This window comes from Medicago sativa, chromosome 1 (assembly GCF_051527215.1).
Source record: "Medicago sativa cultivar Bolivia chromosome 1, Bolivia_mono, whole genome shotgun sequence".
Classification (NCBI taxonomy): domain Eukaryota; kingdom Viridiplantae; phylum Streptophyta; class Magnoliopsida; order Fabales; family Fabaceae; genus Medicago; species Medicago sativa.
The window spans coordinates 6,687,126-6,714,124 of NC_140749.1; the positions used below are offsets into that span (position 1 = coordinate 6,687,126).

Sequence of the window (26,999 nt, forward strand, 5' to 3'; positions counted from 1 at the left end):
ATTCCTCAAAAAATAGTTTTTATAAAATTGTACCCAAAAGAATATAGGTATAAATATATTCCTACCAAAATTTAAAAGAAAATATACAATATATTTAGCTATAATTTTATGGTCTAGTTTTGATTGAATTGTTTGAACGCGGTAAGATAAAGGAAGCAGAAGTAAGACTACGAAACCAGATCGCGCTTGAAAGCCAGTGGAGTGAGCGAGCTATGAGCATGAATACGATGAAGCTGGAAGAACAAGAAGACCTAACCCTAACTCCCCCAACCTCTCCTATCCAAATCGACAAAGACCTAACACTCCTTCCACGAATCAAACTCAACCTCACAATCCACCCTTCAAACCCATCCTCCCTCACCTCCCAAATCGACCAATTCCAACTAAAATCCTCTTTACTCACATTCCTTCAAACCTCCAAAACCCTCCCATTTCCTCTCCCCGAAGAAGATCTCATTTTCAAACGCGTTCATAAAGACCCTAAAAAACGTAAACGCGATGAACCTCTCGTTTACGGTACACTCCACATATGGAACCTAACCTTTCTCGAAAGCAAAAACGACGTCGTAGAGACTCGTAACCGTTTAGTTGAGAAAATGAATGGGATTGAGATGAATTTACTTGGTGTTAAATTTAGGCTTGAGGTTAGTGTTTCTGATTGTGATGATTTTGAATTCATGAAGAAAGGTTGGGAAGAGTTTTATGCTTTTGGGAGTGGGAATGTGAATAGGAGGAGGGAGCCGGATACGATTGTCATTAGAGGTGTTCCGTCGAGGTGGTTTGCTGAGACTAGAGTTTCTTCTAAACCCTCTATGCTTGTTACTCATACCATTTTTGAAAAGTTTGGCAAGATAAGGTGTGTTTTTCTTAAACCCTACAAAAATAATTCGGTTATTATGAATATGAATTTAATGTGTTTGTAGCTTATGTTAGTGCTTGATGAAAATAAGCAATAGATGTTTAGAGTTACTTAGTGCATGTTTGGATTGACCTATTTGAGCTTATGTACTGACAGTCTGACATGAGCACTTGTGAGACTTGGGGCCCATTTGGATTGACTTATTTTTGAACTTATGAAAAAAAGCTTATGCTAATAAATAAGTTGATTCATAAGTTCTCATTAACGAAAATGTGTCTTCATAAGTTGTTTTTTCATAACTACCTTGACAAACTTATGAATAATACATAAAAGCTTGTTTATTTGCATAAGATCAAAAATAAGCCAATCCAAACAGGCCCTAATTGAGATAACTTACGGAAACAACTTATGATGTCATAAGTTGTTTTGAACTTTATTTTAGATATAGCCAGTACATAAGCACTTATTTGATAAGTGCTTTTGTTATAACTTATAAGCAAGCAGTAAATTAAATTGTTTGTCCAAATAGGTCTTAGTTTGCTTAGTTAGTATGCTGGGGTTTGTTAATACTTAGTTAGTTTGTTAATTCTTCAATAAGCTCTAATAGTGAGTTTAACTTTGGGTTACAGTTCAACTGCTTTCAACAGCTCTAGCTGAGACAAATGCGGGTTCACAGTTCAACTGTCCAGTTTTGATTTTTAAACATTTCTAGTATCTTGCATGCATCTTTTCAATATGGTTCGTTATGAAATTTCACTAGTAGTTTTTAAGCTCACTAGCTTAACTTTTCACTTTGATCTCCAACAATAGAAGCATAGGTCAGTGACTATTTTGACATCGGTTATAGATTTTGTGAGCTTGTCAATCGAAAATTCTCCACTTCTGGGAGAGTTACTTTAAGCTTGTAAGCGTTTATGGAGAAGTTGAATGAATGAGTTTTTTAAAAAGCTAATTTCAACTTATCAGAAAAGTTATTATCTAGAAGACTTGTAGTTCTATTAAAATTCTTGTAGTGTTTCTTTTTCTGCAAGTGTTTATAGAGAAGAAGTTTATTCAATCTAGCTTTGCATCTGTTGTGATTAATAGAAGTATAAGTCACTTTTATTTGTATGTTTTTAGTGTAGAGATTAGTATGACAAAGTATGTTTAGGATCATGAAAGCCAGAGTTTACTTTGTTTTTGTTATCCTTGTTGTAAGAAGTAAAAAGAAATGGCCTTACCAACAAACACAAGTAAATTGAAAAGGCTGATGTTTGTGTTGCCTGTGTGAAAATTATTCTATTTGGCTATCTTAACAAGATCTCACACACAGCTGTCAGTAATGTGATTGTACCTGATTCTTTTTGGATTGACTTATTTGAGTTTATATACTGCTGTAAGCACTTGTGAGACTGTTTGAGATAACTAACACAAACAGTCCATAAGTTTTTTTCAACTTATTTCTATAAGCTCTTCATGATAGCTTATGAAAACAAATTATAACTTAAATGAAAATAGTTTGACTTTATTTTATATTTTCCTGTAGATATAGCTAATACATAAGCATTTAATTAAGTTGTGTATCCAAATAGATCTTAGTTTGCTTAGTTAGTATGTTGAAGTTTGTTAATAGCTAGTTGGTTAATTCTTCAATAAGCTCTAATAGTCTGTTTGACTTTTGGTCATGGTTTAACTGCTCTCAACAACTTGAGCTTAGACGAAACTGCTATCGATCCGCTCAAATAAGGTCATGGTTTAACTGCTTTCAACAACTTGAGCTTAGACGAAACTGCTATCGATCCGCTCAAATAATTGAGGCGGAGACAATGTTGGTTCACTGTTCATCCGGTTGAACTCTCGGATTTGGTTTTTGAAACATACCTAGCATCTTGTATGCATCTTTTCAATATGATCCCTTATGAGATTTCACTTGCAGTTTTCATGCTTGCAAGCATAACTTTTCACTTCCTTTGATCTTCAACAATAGAAGCATAGGTTGATAACTAAGGCATTAGGGGCTTTTGGACTAGCTTATGAGTTATAGCTTTTGTGAGCTTAGCAATTGAAATAAGTTTAAGGATCTTCACTTATGGAAGAGTTAGTACAAGCTTCCAAATGCTTGTGGATTGAATCAGAGAGTTTTTGAAAAAGCGGAAATGCAGAAGTTGATTTCAACTTATATATGAAGTTATTATTACCTAAAAGACTACAGTTCTTACAAGTGTTTTTTAGTATTTCTTTTTCCGTAAGTGTTTGCAGAGAACTTTATTCAAACTAGCTTTACACCTAATGTGATTGATAGAAGTATAAGCCACTTTTGTTTGTATGTTTATAGTGTAGAGATTAATATGAAGAAGTGTGTTTGGGTGAAGACCAGAGTTTACTTTGTTTTCACTATCCTTATTTTAAGTGAAAAGAAATGAACCTATCAACAAATATAAATAAACATGAAAAGGTTAATGTTTGGATTGCCTATGTGGGAATTATTGTAGTTGACTTGCTTAGCAAGCTCCCACACAGCTGTCAACAGTGTGATTGTACCTGATTATTTTTCTCTTTAATTTGTATTTAACAGGAATCTTAATGTTGCTGAGGACGATTATTCAGCTAAGGATGCAAATGAAGACAGTGGAGATCTAGTTTCGGGGCTTTACTGCAAGATTGTTGTTCAGTTTGAGAAATATAAAGACTTCCATAATGCATTGAGAGTTCTCTGTGGTCGCTCTTTGCAAAAGGTATTGGTTAGCTTCTAGCTTACGAGAATTTTCCAATTAGGTAATTGATTTCAAATTTCCAAAAATCCCGTATACATTTGCCCATGAAGAAGTTGGAGGAGAGAGTTTCTGAAAATGTCGTAATGTAGAAGTTGATTTTAACATACGTGGGTTGTTTAGAAGATTTACTGCCTTTGCAAAATCATTTTAAATTTTATTTTTCTACAATTATTTGTTGAAAAGTTTATCGAAATTGGGTGTTCAGTCTCTTACTATATTTTTTGTCACTTTATTGTGGAATCATACATATCAATAGTGGCTAAAGGAGCTGCAATAAAATTCCAGAAAATGCTTGTTTTGATGAGAGATAACTGTGGGAAAAGCAAGAATGTGATTGGATTGGTTGATTTCAATAACACCATCCTTGTTTTCCACCAAATAGCAGACTTAGCGCATGTTAAACCTTTTAAAACCTTAATTCTTGCATTTTGTAGATAACAAGTTGGTAACAAATTTTGTCAAAAAAAAAAAAAAAAAGTTGGTAACAAATAGCATGTCTGTAAAATTCCACATGCTTGTACATGTTTTGTTATCGTTATTTTACATAATTAGATATTCCTATTCATGTGCCGAGCAATGAAAGTAAAAGTTTTTTGAGCGAGTGCTGAAACTGATAATGTGCAGTAGCAGACTTGCATTACATTCATGATTCATGATAAGTATAGGTGATGAAAGCTGGGCAGCAATTAGCATGAGGAATACTTTGCAAAATTGAAAGCATGGATATGATTTTGATTCATTTTTTATGATTTGTGAAATTACCATTGAACAGCAAGGTTCAAGGTTAAAGGCTGACTACGTGGTTACTTGGGACAAAGATGGATTTTTTCGTAATTCAAGGAATCAACCTCAGGAGAAAAATAACGCAGTAATTGCAGCCGATCATTACAGAAGTGAAGCTCCCCGGCGCCAGGTTTACAATTCTCGCCACAGTCCAGATAGAGTGCGCCCAAGGAGATTCAAGGTGAGATTTCGATATTTCAAGGGCTATATTTTTATTTGTTTCCTTTGGTTAACTAGTTGGACCATCTGTATTGACAAGGAACCCCTTTATTTGATGCAGGAATAAGGACTCAACTTTTTGTTTTATTTTGGATACAAACTTGGCAACATTGTTGTTATGAACTGAACTCAAACTTAGACACATTGAATGTTTGCTGCCGCGGGCCTTCGGGGTCTACTTAGGCTTGTGGGGTTGGATAGTGGGATTGTATTAAGCTGTTATAACATATTATAATTTCATTATTCCACATTACGAAGAGCCTCAGCAGTTAAAGTTGCTCCTTGTATCAAGATCACAAATGTAAGGTAAAACTGTATACGTACTGTCTCAGTTGGTGGGAATTTTATAACACCATATAGTCCTTTAATGTTCCATGTTAAGACTTGAGTCACTTTAACTGAGAAGTATGCATCTGCATATTTGGATTCACTTGTGTGGGATGTAAAAGGGAATTTTAGAAACATAAAATTGTTTTTAATAATTTCTATATTAATCTTCTTAACAAGTGCCCTTAGGGCACTAGTTAGCATTTCCCTTTCTAGTATAATTGATTTTACTTGCAAAGTGAAGTTCAATTTGAAGTTCAAACTGGAGCTTTTATTGAAAGAAACTAACTGCAGTTTTAAATTTGTTGTTGTCAATTTGAATATATTAAAACCTAGTAAATCACTTCATGTTTTACTTATTTTTAAACTAAGCAATTTACATCACTTATTTTTTTTTTTCACATTATACCTCGTCCTTTTTTAACTTTTTCTACAGCTGCAGTTTTATGGTCGCTGTGGATATTATGCTTTGAAAGCACACTGTATATGAGGTTATAAAATGTATATAATCCACAAAAGTCTAGATTTATGGTTTGGATGATTATATATTCTATTTGAGCTTACACTGATAGACCTATGTGGATTGTCACTCTTGTCAGTGAATAATATAGATAGATTACTCCGCCATATCAACATTTTTTTTTTAAATAGATAGAAATACTTTAGTGAGTGGGAAAAAACTATTTGCTGTTTAAGATGATGACAAGAACATAGAATTATGGCGGAGAAGTCAACACCAACGTTTTTGCTCAAAAAAAAAAAAGAAAAACACCAACGTTTTAAATAAAATGTGTACAACCATATGTTATTCAAATATGCACTTAATGGAGCCAAAATGACATCAGCCAAGTTGGAATACATATTTTTACTCTAATAAAAGGATAAGGAAGACCTGAAATAAAATAAAATAAAACTCTCAAATAAAAATAATAATTAGGTTGTTGAACTTTGGTGATTAATGAACTTCATTTAAAATCGTATCAATCGAGAGTGTCTGAATTCTAATATTTGTTGGAACAATTTTTAGTTATGGTTACTTACTTCTCGACTCAACTATGAATTTTCGATGTCCATCTAAGACCAAAAAAAACACAGAACTCTCCAACGAAATTTTTTTTGAGCGTAGATAAATTTTTTCTGCAGCATCTGATTTGATCTAAAACCTAACTTGAGAGAAACTAAACTCCTGACGAATTGGACCAAACATGTGTTGGTGCAGTTGAATGTATAAACTAATGATATTAATTAATAATTAATCATCACAACTAAAAATGTATTTGAATAAACTCAATGTATCTTTCTCTCAAAATAAAAAACTCAATGTATCTTAATAGAGCGTGGTAGGTTGTGCAATCAATAGTTTCTTCAGAATCGGTAGCGTAATGATTTTTTTTTTTTATTATAAAAAAGAATACATCGATGACCATATCAATGAGAATTATTTTATAATTGTTTTATTATAATGTTTAGATTCAAATTTCTAACCTCCTATTCATTTCAAATATCTTGATAGGCTGAGTAACCACCACAGCCAGGCATGTCACTATTTTCTGATCTATATTGTCCTGGAATTTTTAGCTAAAAGGAAAGAATTAAAATGCTAGTTAATTAATCAAAATTCAGAGCATTTTATTTCCATAAGCAAATTTTACATAAAAAGAGAAATATACCAGGGGCGGCCTATTGGATTATTTTGGATATCATCATGTTTGTTTCTTTCAACTTATGTCACATTCTTTGAATGTAATAATGATTCTAAAATATTCTAATAAAAAATAATGATTCTAAAATAGAAGTGGTATAGGAACTAACTTGTTGACATAAACTGCACAAAACTGTACATCTTGGAATTCTTGGTCTATTTCTTTTAAATATCATCTTATTACTCCACTTAATGAAATTTCACTGCTCCATTTCCCTCAAATGAAGAAAATCCAATGTTCCACAAGTATTCATCTTAGAATTTGACTCAATTAATTATATCACAGGCATTGATTACATAAACTAATCCTAACTCTACCAAAATCTACACTGAATTTTTAAAATTGCAGTTACATTGCACTTGTGGACAACAATTTAAAACAATGATCTACATTGAGAACAATGAACATGTAACAAGAAAGGTTGAATAGTCAACTCTTTTCAAGCAAGTCTTCATTCAAAAAAATATACAAGTATTCACATTTCACACAACCAAAATTCTAATCCTAACCAACAAAAATGCATACATGGAAAAGAAAAAGAAGGAGAAACAAAAATAAGAGAGTGATCTGAACAGCATACAATGATCACCAACTTTTCTTGTGTGAATGTTTTGCTTGAATCTTGTTCTTGGAAACATCATCAAAATCACCACCACTTCTTGGAGAAACTAATCCATCATTAGTAGTAACCATTTTCTTCTCACTCCATCTTCTAACATAATCTTTCTTTTTGTTAATCCCTTCATTAACCACCATCTTTTTTTCACTAAACCCTCTAACATAATCTTTTTTCTTCACCACCCCTTCATTTTTCTTCACCACCCCGTCATTATTCACTACATCCATTTTCTTCTCACTCAAACCTCTAACATAATCTCTTTTCTTCATTTCATTTCTTGATTTAATATCCTTCAAAGTTGGAATAACATACCACAGAATACAAGTGAAAATTATTGCAGCTGTTCTTCCAAACACAGTCAACAAAACCAAAATCATTATCACAACAAATGGCAAATAGAACAATGGTTTCTCCATCTCAATATTCTTCATATTCCATGAAATTCTCTTCTTGGGTTGGTTTCTTTCTTCCATAGCAACAATTGATGATTCAGCAGAAGACTTTTTCTCCGTTGACTTAGGACTCAAGCTTCTTGGTTTCACTACTTTTAACTCTTGGCTCTTGTTTTTCACCTTAACAACAATAGGGACAAAATCATCTTTATTTGAATGAACAAAACGAACAAAAGAAATATCATGAGGGTTCATTTGTGAATAAATTTTCTGCCTTTTATCATTTAAATCAGATAAAAGTGCTGAAAATTTATCTAAGCCACGTGTGGAATAAGGGTTATTTTTGCTATCTTTTCTTTTGTATCTTCTAGGGCTTGAATTAGGATTTGCACGACATAGTTCATCATCATCTTCTGGATTGAATGTTCCACAAACAAAAGGGTTCAACATTTTAATGAAATTTTGGTTTTTAGAGATATAAGCTTTTGGTTTGAGAAATTATGGGAATTTGGAAGTTATGTAGCTATAGATATGGGTTTAAACTGGTGACTGGCCATGGGCCCACATAAGAGTCAAACCAAATAATAAAGGATTTAAACTTCTAAGTAATAATCTTATAGAAGTTTCCTAAGGGATATTATTGGTATTTGACTAGTAAGAGAGGAGGACATTTTGTGACATATAGTTAGTTTATAGTCTTTTTTTGACCAATTGCATATGAATGAATTCTTTGTAATTAATAGTACACTATAGTGCCGTAAGAAATGAGTTATGGGAATGGGATAATAGGAAAGACTTGAGAGAACATGTTACTTGTGGAGAAGGGTGTTGAAGAACTAGTCTTTGATTAATAAATGTAAACATGGTTCCAAGGTGGCACTATGTTCTATATCGATCTGTAATGCCTTCTAGAAAGGTAGTGCATGGTTTGAATATGACATGAATTGTCAAGAAACTATTGACAGGGGATGTAGTTGTCAATGGATAAAATAATGGGATTTTTTTTGTTAAGAAATCTGCAGAAATAGTATATTATAATGTTGAATGTGGTAAGCATGTTTGAAATTTTATCTTGGTAGTTTTTAATGGAATTAGATTAGATTAGATTTGTTAAACGGTTGATTTTATATCTACTAATTTCTATTTCAACTTGAAGTAGCCTATCTCATCTCATCTCATAATATTGCATTTGGATTGAAGAGGGTTATGTGACTCACTGACTTACGTTTATAGTTTCGCATTAAATTTGGGCTACGCGCCATGAATTTATAAAGATTCAAGACAATTTTGTAAAGATTAATGCACAAGATTATAATTGTAATGTTAAAGATATAACTAACCATATGTAACTCCACTCAGAAAAAATAAGATATAACCATTAACCAATCATATTGATGACCCTAAAAAAAGCATATATTGATGCAAGTGGTAAGTAAGGGATTTGAGCCCTTTAAACATTTGGTTGAGAGTAGATAATTTATATTGTGTATCCTACATATATAATGTCAAAAAAAATGTTAAAAGGTATAACGCTCCATTTGTAATGTTTGATTATTTTATTTCTAACGAAGTTAATGTTTGATTTTCTTTCCGTAAGATATCATCATAGGCTCCTCTACATGGCGTAATATTATTTGAGAAGTGTCGAACAATAAACATAGATACATATACATATTTCGGTCGATGTTTGAACTTTAGTTTATCATATTTATATTGTGGGTATTTAGCCTCTTCCCTCACTCAACTATTGTTGGTGATATCCTAAGGCTTTAATCGATATAATATTTATTTTATTTTTGAGTAATGTTTTTTTAAATGAGTGCTCAAATTCATTTATAAAACATTTTTTTTAGTAAACTGATAAGATATCTTAGTATTAATATTTATACTCATTATCTATTGCATATAATTCTAATAATTGATACATGTACGTTGCACATTTTTATACAGTACAATCATTCAATTATATCTTATTATTGTGTTGTTATATTATTTTATAAAAAAAAATTAGCAAACATGGTCTGTTTGGTTCGAGAGTTTTGGAGGGAATGGGAGGGAATATTTTTAATTTGAAGTGTTTGGTTCAATTTTTAGAAGGGGATGGGAGGGGAGAGGAGGGGGGCAAATTTGATTGCACTATCAATATTATCCTTAGATTAATTTAAAATCTCAATATTATCCTTATAACAACATTTATTATTATTATATTATATTATCTCTCAAACAACTTTTATTATTATTATTATTATTATTATTATTATTATTATTATTATTATTATTATTATTATTATTATTATTATTAGGTTATAGGTTATATTATCTTGTAACATTTTTTTTTTGGTGGTGTCCGAGGTTCGAACCCGGACCTTGCATATATTATGCATTGTCCTTACCAACTGAGCTAAGTTCACGGGGACTTGTAACAATTTTTATTATTATTAGGTTATATTATCCTTGTAACAACTTTTATTCCATATTATTAACAACTTTTCCTTATAACAACTTTTATTACTACTTGTAACAACCCTATCACTAATCCATTATTCTATCGTCTACGTCGTGTTGTTATCGATTACATCGTTATTGTTTCATTATTTTATTATCCTTATTTAATTAAGTTTAAGGGTAAAACAATAAAATAATTTTAAAATTCCTCCCCTCCCCTTGAGAACCAAATTTTTTTTATTTAAAATATCTCACATCCCCTCCGTTAAAATCCCTTCTTCCCTCCTCTCCCCTCCTGATTCTCGAATCAAACGGACCCTAAATGACGTGTTACGATTGAATGAAAATTCAAAATTTTATATTTATATTATTTTGTATCATTATATTTATTAAACTGTTTTTTAAGGAATATTTATTAAACTCTTGTTTTGATTTTATATTCATGTATGTTTAGATATTAATGGAGTATGATAAAAAAAAATTGTCTAAAAAAAACTTTTTTCAAAAGGAGTATGATAATATCTTGAATTGTGTGATATTTTTGATTTTTTTTTAAATCATAGTGATTATTTTGATATTTAATTATAAGAATTACTCCATTTTAGAGGACATTAATTATGATTATTTATAATTTTTTTAGGGGATAATAATTTTATAATTGTTCTAAGAGAATTTAAACATCCATTTTTAAAATTACAAAATCAAACTCTTACCATAACATATTATGGATTATACGTCTCATTTCAATATACTCGAAAATATAACATACCCTTATTTAAATAAGATATTCAAAGAGGGTCGTACTATAGATTTATTTTTGTAGGAAAACGTGGTGCTTTGATCGTGAACGCAACCATGAGGTAACCATTTGATGATTTATATTGTCCAAATTAAATTCATCATTTTTATTGTTGTGATGTGTTTAGTGGGAATTCCAAGCATGTGTATTGTCTGCAAACAATTGTGAGATAAAATTAAAATATATGACAATGTTCTCTCCCAAGGTATTGCCAATGTCATTAGTCATTCCTTGTAAATATGCATATCCAATGTATTATTTATTGTACATAGTCAATGAATGAAAAACCTATTACAACTACTTTTTTTTAGAGAACCCCGTTACAGCTACATATTAGTTGAATACACTTGTTTCAGTCATTTTTTATATAAAACGGACAATCAAAGTATAGTAAATGTTAAGCTTGAAAAAATACACAAGTCATCAATTACTTCAAAAAAGAGCACCAAAACAACGACACTATCAAAACAAAAAGAAAACTTAAATCAATTTTATGGTAAAATTACACCTGGACATTTGAGTGATTCATTAATCCATTGATAATAATCATAAGAGAAACTCTTAATATATAGAACATAATGTCTTAACATTCTCAAAATTTGGAATAAGGGAAAAGAACAAAAAACTGAAACATTAAACATGATTATGAATTGTGATTATAAACATTGATATGTTTTTTTATACATTAGGTTAGAAACAAACAAATAAAATCTATTAACAGTGATGATATTTTCATACGTTGGGTTAAAAATAACATATTACTTTCTACCAACAAACGAAATTTATGAACAATGATGATATTTTATATAATTTTTGTTTTGGCGAAGGTTGTAGGTTTAGTAATTTTATTTTTTTCGTTCGTGAATGAACAAGTATAACAAACCCATAAACGAAAACTAATTTATTTCGTTCCTGGAAATCGTCATTTTGAAACACAAGAGTGTCCGTATGCACACTAGTAACAATTAAAACACAATTTAAATATATATTAATTCTAACATAATAACAAATGAAGAAAAAAAAATTAGAAAAAGAAAACAACATAAATGTCCAGGTCATATTCATCTGATTTAGCTCGTTTCAAAACGTTGTAAAAATATCTAATAGGCACATCTTTTATCTATTGTAACCTTAGCAAGTTTTGGAAAACCGATAATCCTTTGTTTTACCAAACCAATCATTACACGATGCAAAATATAGCAATTGTTCTTCATCCCATAAAATCATTGTTGACGTAATTTGTTAATTGCAACAACAGTTATGGTTGAGTTTTCAGGAACCCAATTATTTTATCTTTAAGCAATTGTTGCACATGTATATTAGATGGGGGAATAAATTCTCTCAATTTTTCTCAATCGCAACAACTAATTAAAACTATTGAAATGTAATATCTTCTTTAGTTCAAATGTAAACATATTTCTGAGTGACAAATATTCGTCTTAATAATAATTTATATAAAAATCATAATTAATCTAATATATTTGAATATAAAATATATTTTACATCAAAAATCTATCATCCTCATATATTAAATTAAAATTTAAGAAAATGATGAAAGATAGATCCAAAAAATCTTCTCATTATAAAAGATGTTTTCAAATAAAAAAAAATACATATAGCAATGTATTAGTATTTAATGGATGTGGGTCTCGAACCATTTTCATTTTTTTTTATTACCGAGCACTATAGTCAAGAGCAATAGTCATTGAGAGGTTTTTTCATGTTATTAAATTGAATGAAAATAATCTAACTTTCAGGTTTAAGTTTCATTTTTTATTTGTTGATTGCTTTTGAATGTTAATATACCAAAGATTCTTACAAATTGTCTTGTTAAGCAAGTAAGTCACCCTATGCAAGCAACAGTCATCATACACACACACTCACCCTTATGTTGACACGTGTAAAATAGGTTAAATCTGAACTGTAGAAAATTATTATTGCTTTAAATAGTAGTATAGTGAGACTTAGAGAGAAATCACGAAATCATATTCTACTTCCGTCAACTTCTTCTTCTTCAACAAACAACGAAAACACTTTCTTCCTCATAACAAACACAACAATGGCCGAAAAGAAAACTCGTCCCCTTCTTCATGAACATTTCAAAGAGTTGGTGAAATTTTGCGCAGTCAATTTGTTTGTGATTGGTACGGTAATCAACTGTCGTAACCAGTCGCATCATGATATTTTCTTCCAGAATGTTGAAGTCAAGATGTACTTAAAGTTATTCCTGTATGGATTCGAGATCCTATTCGCTTGTCATTCCTACTTTTTTGATGTATCCTACCTCAGCAAGTTGATCCCTCCTACAAGATGATATCATTATTGCATTGGAAGAAGTGGATTTGTTTAGGTTCATGGTGAAGGGACTAATTTGTTCCAGTGTGGCAGAAATCCAAGATTATTGTTAAAGAGCGATCATGTGGAACCGTGTTCATAATATACACAAGTTGTGAACCCTCTATGATGGTATCTTTTGAACAATATGTGTAATACTTTGATATTTCAGATTTGTTTTCATCATTTATTGGTACATATGTCCCCCTATGCCTAATGTAAAACATTAACAATGTGTCACCCGACTTGGACTTGGATATCATCTTCTTCAATTTTTGCAAAATATTATGAGAAGTGTAAACATTATGATCTTTTAAATCAAGTATGTTTTTGTTTTTAAAACCAAACTGATGAATCAATTAAGACTTCAACCTCCGACCTACTATACGACCTTCTGGAACCGATGTTTGATTTTCCAACGTATAAGACAAACCAATCCCAAGACATGATTTCGCCATAGTTCAATGTTTAGAACTCAGTAAATTCTTTGGAGTAAAGCGAAGAAAGATGCCGCGCACGCAAAGATAGAGAAAAACACCAGAAAAACAATCAAAAGAGGAATTTTCATTAGAATACTAATTTATTACCGTTTGGACTTTGTAGCGCTTTTAATTTCATACAAGAATCTTGGTTTGTGTTTGTTGATGTTGGTATTTGAGATTTGTGTCTGTGTTTTAATCGATGATGTGTGTTGTACTAAGGTCGGCTGTTTCTTTGTTGTTTTAATTTACTTATTGATTTTGTTTCACCGCATACGATAATCACAAAATTCTAGATCGATACAAAATAAAACACTTATGTTTATTTTATTTGGCTGTTACATAACATAAAATATTTACCATAAATTTGTGAACCTATTTGTGTTATCTCTTAATTTACATTAGTGTGTGTCACTCACGTTTTGAAACTCTCTTTATTATTCTTGTTTTAAAGAGAGCGAGAAAATTATAAAACGTTTTTTTTAAGGAATTTGCCACCAAATCAATCTTATATTAACATGATTGTTATAGTATAAATTATTATTACCAAGATATTTTTGAATATGCAATCTATATTGCCCAACATATTTATATTTAAAAGAAATAAACAAAAACTGTAAGTTATATTGAGGTTAAACAACCTATATTGATTTAGATTTGTGTGAACCCATTAATAACTCTAGTAATTTATGTTTAAAATGATAATTTATGCATAACTGACAAACTTGTGTCTCGTATTTGGATAAATTATACACATTCCTCTTTTGCCTACTAATTAACTTGTGAATGAACATTTTCTAACTAATTAAAGTAATTATGAAATATTAATCTACCAGTAAAAAAACATTTATCTCGTATATGGTCTATACTTGAAATTTCATAATTAGTACTATATTATAGTGCATTATAATTAGTAAAGAATACTTATCACATGTATAGTTTATCACTAAAATTAACGCATTATAATTAGTAAAGAACACTAATCACATTTATAGTTTATCCCCAAATATGTTATTTCTGTTACATAGTGAGAAAAAAAATAGATTAACTTTTTTTGTCATTTATCTTGTTGTTAGAGAATGTTTTGCTACGTAAAAGGTTTTCATATATAGGATTATTACTTCAAATTACCTAAAACGAGTGTAGCATGTTAGAAATAAAATAATAGGGACACACAATTAGTTAGAATGTGAATTCATTCATATCAATCTAACTTGTAACTTACATCTCAACCAGATTAAATACTCTTATGCACTCCAAATGCAAAATAAAAATAATATTTTTAACACTGGCCTATTTATAACAATTAAAGGTTTTTATTAAAAAAAACAATTAAAAGTTTAATCAAGTGATTTAGCTCAAATGATTAATGACATTCCTTTAAGATGAATTCTTCAGGCATGTTGAAAGAAAAAAGATGAAAAATGATTCGGGAGAATTTGAGTTAATTTCATGATGGAACAATTTTTACCAAACTTTATTTACTATCAAATTTTGGATTAACATGGTAAATTCTCATGAAAACTATAATACCAAAAAAAATAATTAATTAAATGTTTATTCTTAATTAAAGATTTATTTAAGGGTGTTAGCCTATATTTTTGAAGGCTATCATTAAATGCAGTCTAAGAAAGTTGACCTTATCATCGAAGAAATAAAGCGCCTCCTTTCAGTTCCAAAATTCTTTCAAACCAGCCTCCAGTGATGAACTGGGATATTACAACCTACACGGGAAGAGAAAAAAAAATTGATTATCATTTACCTTGCTTTGAAATTGAAAAAATAGTTTATTTAAGTTTTCAGTCATATAAAAATACCTTATTGTTGACAAACTTGAAGAGAAGCCCATGAATTGCTCGCCGCATACCCTGATGTTCAATGTTGAACAGATCGAAAAGTTTTGGTAAGCAGCCCCCATCAACCATGGCCACTTGGTTATGAACATCCTACATTAAATTTAAAAATAATGGGAAATGTTAACTTATGCCCTTAAGGCATAAGATAAGGAACCCAACATAGTAACTTTTTGTTGGAATGTGTGTATTCAATTTAACTTTTGAATTTATAATAAATAAAATACACAAAATTTGAGGGAATATTTCTACTTTTGAATTTATTAACTTGTGCCCTAAGGGCACAAGTTAACATGACCCAAAAATAATATATCAAAAGAATAACAAAGCTGCAGCAAGCAATTTATCCACCAATTTGATGAAACTAGCACAACTACAGTGCACAACAACAATCCAATTGAATGGAACCCCAATTCTTAAACGGCAGGGAAAAAAAATGGAAATTGAATAACAGGGAAGAATAACACGTAGCAGCAGCAACCAACAATTCATATGCGCAGCAAATTAAAGAGGTTGGCAAATTCTAGAATGGGAGTTCACTTTCGAACAACCATGCAGCAAGCACACCACCAAGGATTAATTTCACAAGGAGATTTAAATAAATGGTAGTAGCAATAACAGCACGAATGACAACGGGAAAATAATATATTGATAAGATTTTACAACTACTAATTAAAAACAAACAGAATTTACCTTGCCTAACTTATGCAATAACCCGATAGTATATAGTTTGATTTGTCTGTCATCCAATTGAACCGTTTGCATCAACATTGGTATTACACCAAGTTGCGCAAGTGCAACCTAAAACATTCATACAAAACAATTGAACACAATGGTTACATTCTTAAAGTCTAACATTCACAAGTTTGGTAACGCCTAGCATTCTAAAAGTCATAGGTTGATCAGATAATACGATTATGAATATATTGAAAGTAATGTCAACCTTGTATTCTTCCTTCCGAGTGACAATCGTACAAAGGATACCCAGGCCCAAATCAACGGTCTCAGGCAAGTTTTTGCTCTGGTTTCTGTTTAAGGAAAGATAAAGAGCAACTGTTATTGGAATAAAAAAAAAATAATCCTGCAATCCAAATCTGGAAATGAAAATATTGAGTCCATCTTTGCTCCATTTACCATCATGGATGTGTGACATGTGGCAAAATAAATAATCAAGGGTTGGGATTAAAAGGGTTGGAAAAAACATTGTTTTGTCAAATACAAGGCCACACGCTTCTCTTTTTTCTGTCAGATACAGGCCTAACCATGAAAATGCTAACAATTTGTTAGCATTTTCATAGATAATCAGCTTAAAAAAGGAACACCAGTATCGAGTTAAATAATTGATGTTCAATACAGTAGAAACCTAATCTATCTTTAAAATTGATGAATTCCCCGCCGCCGTTGTATGAATGGAAAGGGCAGGGCCGGCACCGGCGCCGGCGAGAGGGAGAGAGAAGCATGGAAGTGATGATGGTGAGAGGAAGAAGAAGGGTCATGAGTGGAATTGTATCTGACAGAAAAATCAGAAGCGCGTAGACTTGTTTTTGACAAAACAATGTTTTTCCAACCCTTTTAGCATGTGTTTGGCAACTTTAAAAATCACGGTGAGTTTTCACGGTAGCATAGAAGCAACAAATAGGAGCTTCATAGAATCACGTCAAAATATGCATTGGAACGCGAGATTGGAGATTTAAAAGCTGATCCAAACATGCTATTAATCCCATTCCTTGATTTTTTATTTTGCCACATGACACACATCCATGATGGTAAATGGGATAAATTGAGGAAAGTGAAATGGAGCAAAGATGCACTCGAAAATATTATGCTTTTCATACCTGATTATCTTAAGAACGGGTTTAATGACCATATCAGTTGGGAAATCCATGTGATCTACTAAAGCAGGAGCATTAACCGCTAAACTGAAAATCAACCGAAGCTGCAATAAAAGAATATTTAATGTTCATATTAAATTATCATTGTGGATGGATGGCGAGAGAGAGAAATAGACATACAACAGAACGACGAATTTCTTCATCTTTGCACACCAACATGTCTGCTAAAGACAGCATAATCTTCGGTGCAACCGTACTAATCTGTAGATAATGATTGAGTTATTAGATAAATAATATCAAATATAAAATAGCTTTATTTTTTTTTTATTACAAGAATATTAATAAATACCTCCATAGCATTTTCTTTATTATTAAAGCAGAGATGATTTAGAACATGGAGTGAAGATGTTTTCACTTTAAAATTTGGTTTTGCAAAAAACCAGTGAAACAAAGGAATTCCATCATCTATTTTAATGCCCTGAGGGCAATCAATTAGATGAGCAATTGTGTTCATAACCACGCAACTTGTTTCGGTATCACGAGCTGAGGAGGATTCCCGACGTTGATGCATTTTCACAATGTTCACGAGATCCTTAATCACGCCGGAACCACGAACACGTTCTTTATGTTGCTGCAAACAAAAAAATAATAATCAGAAATTCTGAGACAAAGTACCCTATATTTTTTTAAAGCTAAAACAAAAGCAACCAAAAACCTTTATGAATCCATGCTAGCAGCTAATATTTATCATGACTGTTAGGAAACATGGCATCCATGGAAGGAATGAGAGAAAAGCTATAAAAGTAACTTATTGATGGAAATGAATATTATTACAATTGGGAAAAGTTGGTTACAATGTGACACCTTAAGCCTATTTATAGGCACTAACTAACTAGTAACTATATGACTAACATATATCTCTAATAATGACAACAATAACACACTCACACTCAGTCATATTAGCCGGTATAAATGAAATAACTAACTATTAATAGAAACTGCATAATATATATCACACATACTACAATAAGGTAAGCATTGCAAATTTCATACTAAATTCAATATGATCAAGTCAACATCACTTACAAAAATATGTTGAAATCTATAGAAGAAGGAAGGGTATTAAATTCAATTTCGAACCATGCTTCTACAAAAGACAACTCAAAGCTTTGCATCATCGTACTCAAGAAACTTACAAAAATGTTCATTAAAATGCTACCTTATCACAAAAGATTTAAGACTAGCAGTCCTTATACAAAATGGAGGTATGAACATTTTATAGATTGAAGAACCATATACTCAACATTCAGAAATTCAGAGCTATTCAGAGATGAATAACATTACCTCCGAATCCGGGTCCTTGTAGATCCGCAGAAGGGTTTTGCAGCAAAGCCTATGCATCGTATCAGATGGCCCTTTAAGATGCATTAGTATATCATCTGTTATACTTCCAGCCTCAAGCATACCGAAGTCTACACCTAAAAACACATAAAACATAAGTTAAATTTGATACAAAGGAAAAGATTGAAGAAAAATCTAAGATTTACCAGCAACTAGTAGTGCTTGGAGATCATCCATAGATCTCAAGAATTTGCTCAAGTCCCTCATGTATTCAGTCCCGTTGCCAGGATTAGCATCTCGGAGCGTGGCATGGATACGGTCAACACTTGCTTCGACATCGTCATGTTTCCGTTTGCGATTTCCGCGAGAAGCCATCAGAGAAGATGAATCGATGATGCAGCGGCGAAGCTAGCAAAATTTTCATGAGGTGGCCATATATAAAGCAAAATAAATTATATTTCAAAATTAATAGTAAATTTTACCAATAAACAAAAAAAATCAAAGAATATTACTATTTTTTGGGGGCTAACCCTCCGGTTTTTAGGAGACGGGATCAAATATTAATCCAAAGTTTGATTGAAAAGTAAGTAAAATCAAACAAAAAAATATTTCTACCTAAAATTGAACTTGGGGTAGCCAACTATATATTATTAGGGGTAGCTAAATGTAAATATACACCTACTTATTCAATAATTTTTTTCTCTTTGGGGTAGCCATAGCCACCCCTTGGTCCTGAAAGCATACGCCCCTGCGATGATGGGTTTTTGGTAGTGGTAGAAGACTAGGGTTTTGGGGTTTTGACGGGTTTTGGGGTTTTGACGATTGAAACTTCTTTACTCCGAGTTCGAACCAATCTCCTATGAGTCCTATCTCTCTTTTTTTTTTTGTTATTATATTATTATACCCTTTTGTGATTATCTTTCCTTATGCACAAATTAAAAATAATAATTATTTTTTATAAATATAATATAATTATTTAGTTACTCATATGTTTTATAAAAAAAATTAAAATTATTTATTTAGTAATATTAGCTGATTTTATAATATATATAAATGTAATTGTATGCAAATGTCTTCCTAAAAATTTAAAGTATACATGTCATTCTAATTTTCTTATTAGCATTAATTATTTCTCCAATACATAAAAATGCTTACACACATCCCCGTTAGCTTGACTCAGTTGGTAGGGATATTGCATTTTATATGCAAGGCCTGGGGTTCGAACCCCAAATACTCTACTTCTCCACAGTTAAATTGTGTGAGCTCTACCACTAGGCTATTTAACAGAAAGAAAAATAAATGCTTACACACTAGACCCATGTGGCAATGCATTTTACATGTAATAAACAAATTACCTTAATGACAATTTTTAAATCATAAATAATTACCTTAATTAATTATTTCAAATAATAATAATAATTACCTTCATTTTTCATAAGTCTAGAGTAAAATGACATAAAAAAGAACAGTGTCAAACTAAGTTGGGACGCTTCTCTAATCTGTTGTCAATTACTCATACATATTATTAAAAAAATGAAAAATTACATAATAACTAGGGGGACATAGAACCTGACTCGGTCAACAACCCTAACGGGCAAAAAAAAAAAAAAGATCCACAAAGATCCAACCCTAAATAATCCTAACAATTAAGCGCGGCTCTAAAGTTTAGTGAATGAATCGATAGTCAACACTGATGGGATAAAACCGCAAGTGCACAGTTCTATCGAAGTAGTAATAAAAGAGTATCGTTCCGACAGGGAGTTATGAATTCAAATAACTTTCAACAATGATTAGAAAAGAGTTTTGAGTTATAAAGTTTGGATTTTTAATTAAAAGAAAATAACAATAATAAAATAAAAGACCTTTCGAGCCTAACAAACCACACGCGAAACATTACTAGATCTGGAAAATCAGAAACCAGTGCAATGACGACAAGTTTTGAAGCGGAACCTGAAAACGAACCTACCCTCGTGGGTTTTTCACGCCATCGTGAGTCAAGAACATCACTGTCGCGTACCAACAAACACAACCTCATTTGGTGTAACACAGACGCGAAGATGGTGGTATAACCTACCCACCAACCAACACGTTTCGGAAACTAAGCGCAAAAAGATCGTAAAGTCGCCGACATATCTCGCGGTTGGAGGTGGTGCAGAGGAGAGAAACTCATCGCGCCGCCACCACCACAAACCACTACATCTCTCCAACATTGTTTGGATTGAAAGAGATGAAAGACGGTTTAAAGTTTGAGAGAGGTCAGCTACCTTAATTAATGTTTTAAATTGTACGAACAAAAAAATTATCATGATTTTATAATTTCAACTCTATTTTATTACTCAATTTTAACTTAATTATTGTATTTTCTTTATGCTTTTTTAATCTCCAAAAATAATATCATACGTAAATTAAAAAAAATCAATTTTACATATTAAACCAAACAAAAAAAAATCTTTTTCAATTCTAATGTCGACTCTAATAAGCCAATCTTTTTTTTGGTGTCGTCTAGGGTCAAACTCCGAACCTTGTATATATTATGTGTTTTCCTTACCAACTGAGTTAAGTTCACGGGAACTCTAATGTTTTTCTAATAAGCCAATCAATTTTACATATTAGGTGATTGATATTTTTTTTTTTTATTTCGGCTCATATTTACATATTAGGTGACTAATGTTTTTATAAATTGTTGTTTTAAGGGTTAATAGTGTTTTACATCCTGTAATATAGGTCATTTCCGGGTTTGCCCCTTGTAATTTTTTTTTGATTCGGTCCTTGCAAAAAAAATTTGTTTCAAAATACCCCCTAGGCAATCTGAGTATGCATATTCGCTGATGTGGCACGTTGAGTCATCTTTTTTTGATGATGTGGCGCACAAATTGTATAATTAATTGTTTTTCATTTTTTTTATGGGTACACATTGCATTTGTGCTTTTTTTAAAAAAAAATTATATATATATATATATATATATATATATATATATATAAATTCATTCATATTAATTTAGAAAGAAAAAAAACTAATTTTTGAAATTTTAAAAAAAATTGAATAAATTAGAATTTTTTTCGAAAGTAAGAAGTTTTATTTTTTATTTTTTTTGTGGTGGATGGGGTTCGAACCCCGGACCTTACATATATTATTTATTGTCCCTACCAACTGAGTTATGCTAACGATGACACTAATAAGTTTTATTTTATAAAAAAATGAAAAATTATGGAACTTAATATATTTCGAAATTTTTGAAAATAAATATAAAATATATTTCGAAAATTAGAATAAAAAAATTGAAATAAAAACTCAAATTTTTCTTTCGAAATTAGTTGAAATTGACTCAAAATTTGATGGATGAAGAATATTGTTGCTAAAAATATAAAAGATTTGTTTCAAATATATTTTGTGCTGAAAATATATTTATGGACAATAAATAAATTTTTGTACCGTATGAAGGAAGATTTGATGCAAATATATTTTGAAAGGGAATAATTGATGGGTCACTTCAAGAAGGATTGTCCGGAGATTAATGGTAATTCCGCACACAAATTGTATCTGTGGGTTATGAGGATACAAGTGCTTTGGTGGTGTGTTGTTTGGAGGATGAAGAAGGTGATGTTTCTCACCTTGGGAGTGATGCCTTGAGAGAGGATGTTGAATGAATGATTAAAATAAATTATTTAGATGAGAGAGAATGAATAGTTAAGAGAGAGATAAGAACAAAGGCACCGAAGGTAAAGGCACCCTAGAACTGACTGTAACGCCCGTTTTGATTATTTAATTATTTTAAATGAGTTTTAGAATATATCTATATGATTAGTGTGATTTATAAGATTTATGTGATTTATATGATTTTTAGAGAAATTTACGAGACATTGTGACTTATTTTATTGTTTAATAAAATAAGATTCGAAAATAAAATAAATATTAAGTTGTGGGGTTATTTTGTGTAGAAATATATTTATTATTTGATGTAGAGATATATTTGTTATTTTGTGTAGAAATATATATGTTATTTGGTGTAGAAATATATTTGTTATTTTGTGTGGAAATATATTTGTTATTTTGTGTTGAAATATATATGTTATTTAGTGTAGAAATATATTTGTTATTTTGTGTGGAAATATATATGTTATCTGGTGTAGAAATATATTTTTTTTTTGAAAGATGGTGTAGAAATATATTTGTTATTCAGTGAAGAGGTATATTTGTTATTTGGTGTATTAATATTATTAAGTGGGAGAGATATATATTTAATTTAGAAATAAATAAGATTATGAGGAAAAGAGTAATTTTGAGGTTATTAAGTGGGAGAGATATATATTTAATTTCGAAATAAATAAGATTATGAGGAAAAGAGTAATTTTGAGGTGTAAGATAAATTAGATGAGGGGTTATAAATAAAAGAAGTTAGGTTTAGAAAGACATAAAACGTACGATCAATTTTTGGAGAAAACAAGGTTTAGAGAGAAGAGAAGAGAAGAGAAGAGCAGAAAAGAGAAGAGAGAAGGGCTGCCAATCGATAATTCTAAGGTAAGGGTGAGACTAACTTTCAGTAATATTAAGTCTGTAATTCTGATAATTAGATTTAACATGTTTTAGGTTAAGTTTATGAGAATTTGAGAATTAGGGTTTTGAGAGAGATTTGATGATTAGATGATGAAAACTTGTAGAATTGATGTTGAACTAAGTTTTACGAGATTTTATATTGAGGCCCTTGTGCCAAAGATTATTTAAGTTGTTGAAATTATTCCGCTGCGAAGTTTAAAATAATATGATATTGGATTTTGAAGGATAAATATTTATTTATTCAGTTTATGTTTTTAGAAAAAGAATGTGACATTTCGTTTAAGTTGAATTACTCTGATTTTTATTATGAAATTTTTATGTTGGGAAAACGGGGTGTTACAATTGGTATCAGAGCAGGTCGGTCCGTCCGGCCAAGTAGATGAGTCGTTGTGTCGTGTGACGGTAGAATACTGTCGTTGTGTTTTCTATTTAATGGTTATGTTTTATTATGTGATCATGTTTGACTGGCTAACCTTAATGTGGTTTTTGTGTAATGTTTGAAGTTACTATTTTGTTTAAGATATTTAAGTAATAATTAAATTCATTTATCTCTTGTGCTTTGAATTTCGAGGACGAAATTCTTTTAAGGGGGTAGAGTTGTAACGCCCGTTTCGATTATTTAATTATTTTAAATGAGTTTTAGAATATATCTATATGATTAGTGTGATTTATAAGATTTATGTGATTTATATGATTTTTAGAGAAATTTATGAGACATTGTGACTTATTTTATTGTTTAATAAAATAAGATTCGAAAATAAAATAAATATTAAGTTGTGGGGTTATTTTGTGTAGAAATATATTTGTTATTTGATGTAGAGATATATTTGTTATTTTGTGTGGAAATATATATGTTATTTAGTGTAGAAATATATTTGTTAATATATGTTATTTAGTGTAGAAATATATTTGTTATTTTGTGTGGAAATATATTTGTTATTTTGTGTAGAAATATATATGTTATTTAGTGTAGAAATATATTTGTTATTTTGTGTGGAAATATATATGTTATCTGGTGTAGAAATATATTTGTTATTAGTGAAGAGGTATATTTGTTATTTGGTGTATTAATATTATTAAGTGGGAGAGATATATATTTAATTTAGAAATAAATAAGATTATGAGGAAAAGAGTAATTTTGAGGTTATTAAGTGGGAGAGATATATATTTAATTTAGAAATAAATAAGATTATGAGGAAAAGAGTAATTTCGAGGTGTAAGAGAAGTTAGATGAGGGGTTATAAATAAGAGAAGTTAGGTTTAGAAAGACATAGAACGTACGATCAGTTTTTGGAGAAAACAAGGTTTAGAGATAAGAGAAGAGAAGAGAAGAGAGAAAGGCTGCCAATCAATTTTTAGTCCCTATAAAATTTTCAATCTTCACTTTTGGTCCCTCTTTTAAAGTAAACTCAGATGTAAAATTCATATTATTTAATAAAATTGTCCAGAAAAATTCAAAATATTATAAGAATAACTCCAAAAAAAATTCAGAATTTTTTAACAAAACATGAATTTAATATGAATTTTTATATTTTTTAAGGTTAAAAATTCATATTTAATTTGTGTTTTGTTAAAAAATTCTAATTTTTTTTAGGAATTTTTTTTAGAATATTTTACACATTTCTGCACAATTTCATTAAAAAATAAAAAAATTAAATTAAAAATAGGGACCAAAAGTAGTGATTGAAAATTTTATAGGGACTAAAAGTTGAAGGAAAATTTTAGAGGGACTAAAACAAAAAGTTGACATATTTATAGGGACCAAAAACATTTAACCCTTTTTTTTTTCTTCAATATAAGCAATTAAGGTATTCATTTGCAAAAAAAGTCAGCCTATTTTTGTTTTGAACATTGTCTAGACAATTTTCTTTGTTGATACTCTTATGTAGTTGTAGAGGTCAAAAGTGTCAAAATTTAAAAAATAAATTTATCATCAACTGATAGTTTTTTTTACTTGAATAGTTCAAATTTGGAGCTATGTACTAGAGAATCTACACAGGTAAAATTAACACCACATTTTTACACAACTTTAAAGTAGCAGATATATAGATCCTCTTACATATGTGGTTCAATATCCACTTTTTCACACACAACAATTGTTAATAGGCTTCCCCAAAGGCATTGACATTAACTTTGACAATGTTGGGGGAACATGCATAAGGAAACCCTTCTTAACAAGAGAAAACGTTGTTGTTGAAGTATCAGCTGTAATTTTCTTGAACAATCCTACAGTTTGGCACTCATTCGTGTGCTGGCTGGTGCAACTTTACCTCTAGCTCAGTGCCGAAATTACACAAACGCCTTCCATGCACTTCACCATATTATTGCAGATGAAGAGGTTCGGCCACTCTGATATTGTAGACTAATATTGCTTGAAATTATTGCAAGAATTATTTTTTAGGGTTGAATGCTTGCAACTTGTTGCTACTATTGTTTGACTACATTTTAATCTATTGATGTTTCAAAATTATATACTTTCCTTCCATATAAACCCCTTTTATAACATAATAACTTGGTGAAACTTTATGCAAAAATTAATTAGCCATATGCAATGATGTGAAAGTGCCGGTGTACAATAAGTCCAGGTTGAGGAGGAGTGGAAAGACTTATTATTTTGGTCCTCAACCAAAAGCAGGAGCCCCGGGAACTACCGAGGACAACCCAATTGACTTATGTGATGAGGGAGATGATTATATGTAATTGTTTGTAATGTCTAATTGTTTAGGATTTTTTTTTATGTTTTTGAATATGTTGCGCATTTTGGTGTTGAATAAATCTAAATAATGAGTTAATTTGAATAAAGTTGCACAACTACATGAAATCAATTAAAAAAATACACAATTTTATTTAATTTTAATTTCATCTACATTACATTACGTTCTCCCTAAATATGTGGTATCATCATCATCATGATGTTGGGTTTTAATTAAATTCTTGAAAGTTTGCTGAAAATGTTGACATTGAAGTGTCTTATACTTATTGTTCAAATTTGCAAGTCTGTTTGAAAACTCAAAAGAATGAAGAGAACACAACACATGTATTCTACTGAATCAACTATATATGTTTTCACATCGAATTTCCTCATATAAGATGAGTAATCACAAAAAGGAATGCAAAAATTCATATTTTGAATTTGATTAAAAAATTCATAAAAACTTTGATGTTTTGGTATTTTGAGTTTTTGACGCATTAAAAATTCATATTTTATTTGTTCGTTGTCGGAAAATTCTATTTTTTTTGGGAAAATGTTGTGTTTTATGTCCTTAACATGTGTGCAAAAAATAATGAAAAAATTCAACCTCTATGTAACTTTACTGGACATGTAGTTGAGAAAATAATTGCGATTTTATGCGTTTCGGTAAAAAATCAAAATAAATTGAGGCGTAGTCGAAATACTACGTAAATTTACAGATCCTCTATATGTAGGGGTGTAAGCGGTTCGGACTAAACCAACGAAACCGAAAGTCCAAACCGAACCAAACCGAAAAAATATTCGACCTTGTTTGGTTCGGTTTGAAACCGATCCGAAGCAATCAAAACCAATCTAGTTTGGTTTGGTTCATGGTTTTTCATTTCGAGATCCGTGAAACCGATGAACCAATTCGATGATAACCCCACTCCTTATTTTACTAATATTATCCTATCTCACACAAACTTATGGTTAATCCCAAAATTAAAGTCCAACATAAAATACTTTTTAATCCAT

General features: G+C 30.5%; 3 protein-coding genes across 3 annotated transcripts; 1 reads left to right on the forward strand and 2 right to left on the reverse strand.

Moving 5' to 3' along the window:
• Positions 1–177: 177 nt before the first annotated feature.
• On the forward strand, positions 178–5,144 carry ZCW7. The gene is made up of 4 exons (XM_085758074.1): positions 178–856; positions 3,414–3,573; positions 4,385–4,576; positions 4,676–5,144. The coding sequence occupies exons 1-4, from the start codon at positions 213–215 to the stop codon at positions 4,679–4,681; spliced, it is 1,002 nt and encodes a 333-aa protein (XP_085614200.1). The 5' UTR covers positions 178–212; the 3' UTR covers positions 4,682–5,144.
• A 1,833-nt stretch (positions 5,145–6,977) lies between these two features.
• LOC146952127 (uncharacterized) lies at positions 6,978–8,888 on the reverse strand. Its single transcript, XM_085758080.1, has one exon. The coding sequence runs from the start codon at positions 8,103–8,105 to the stop codon at positions 7,230–7,232; it is 876 nt and encodes a 291-aa protein (XP_085614206.1). The 5' UTR covers positions 8,106–8,888; the 3' UTR covers positions 6,978–7,229.
• A 3,762-nt stretch (positions 8,889–12,650) lies between these two features.
• LOC146952128 (uncharacterized) lies at positions 12,651–19,113 on the reverse strand. The gene is made up of 10 exons (XM_085716893.1): positions 18,945–19,113; positions 18,742–18,875; positions 17,747–18,028; positions 17,578–17,658; positions 17,392–17,501; positions 16,509–16,584; positions 16,259–16,366; positions 15,530–15,658; positions 15,352–15,436; positions 12,651–13,202 (listed from the first exon to the last, which is right to left on the reverse strand). The coding sequence occupies exons 1-9, from the start codon at positions 19,111–19,113 to the stop codon at positions 15,356–15,358; spliced, it is 1,170 nt and encodes a 389-aa protein (XP_085573019.1). The 3' UTR covers positions 12,651–13,202; positions 15,352–15,355.
• Positions 19,114–26,999: the final 7,886 nt, after the last annotated feature.

Excerpts from the sequence above, each read along its gene's own strand:
- ZCW7 (XM_085758074.1), top strand. The coding sequence starts at position 213 with ATGAGCATGAATACGATGAAGCTGGAAGAACAAGAAGACCTAACCCTA. Across the intron at positions 857-3,413 it reads GAAAAGTTTGGCAAGATAAG|GAATCTTAATGTTGCTGAGG; the intron begins GTGTGTTTTTCT and ends TGTATTTAACAG. Across the intron at positions 3,574-4,384 it reads GTGGTCGCTCTTTGCAAAAG|CAAGGTTCAAGGTTAAAGGC; the intron begins GTATTGGTTAGC and ends ACCATTGAACAG.
- LOC146952127 (XM_085758080.1), bottom strand. The coding sequence starts at position 8,105 with ATGTTGAACCCTTTTGTTTGTGGAACATTCAATCCAGAAGATGATGAT.
- LOC146952128 (XM_085716893.1), bottom strand. The coding sequence starts at position 19,113 with ATGGCTTCTCGCGGAAATCGCAAACGGAAACATGACGATGTCGAAGCA. Across the intron at positions 17,502-17,577 it reads AAGAAATTCGTCGTTCTGTT|CTTCGGTTGATTTTCAGTTT; the intron begins GTATGTCTATTT and ends CTTTTATTGCAG. Across the intron at positions 16,585-17,391 it reads AAGATAATCAGGTATGAAAA|CAAAAACTTGCCTGAGACCG; the intron begins GCATAATATTTT and ends CAGAAACCAGAG.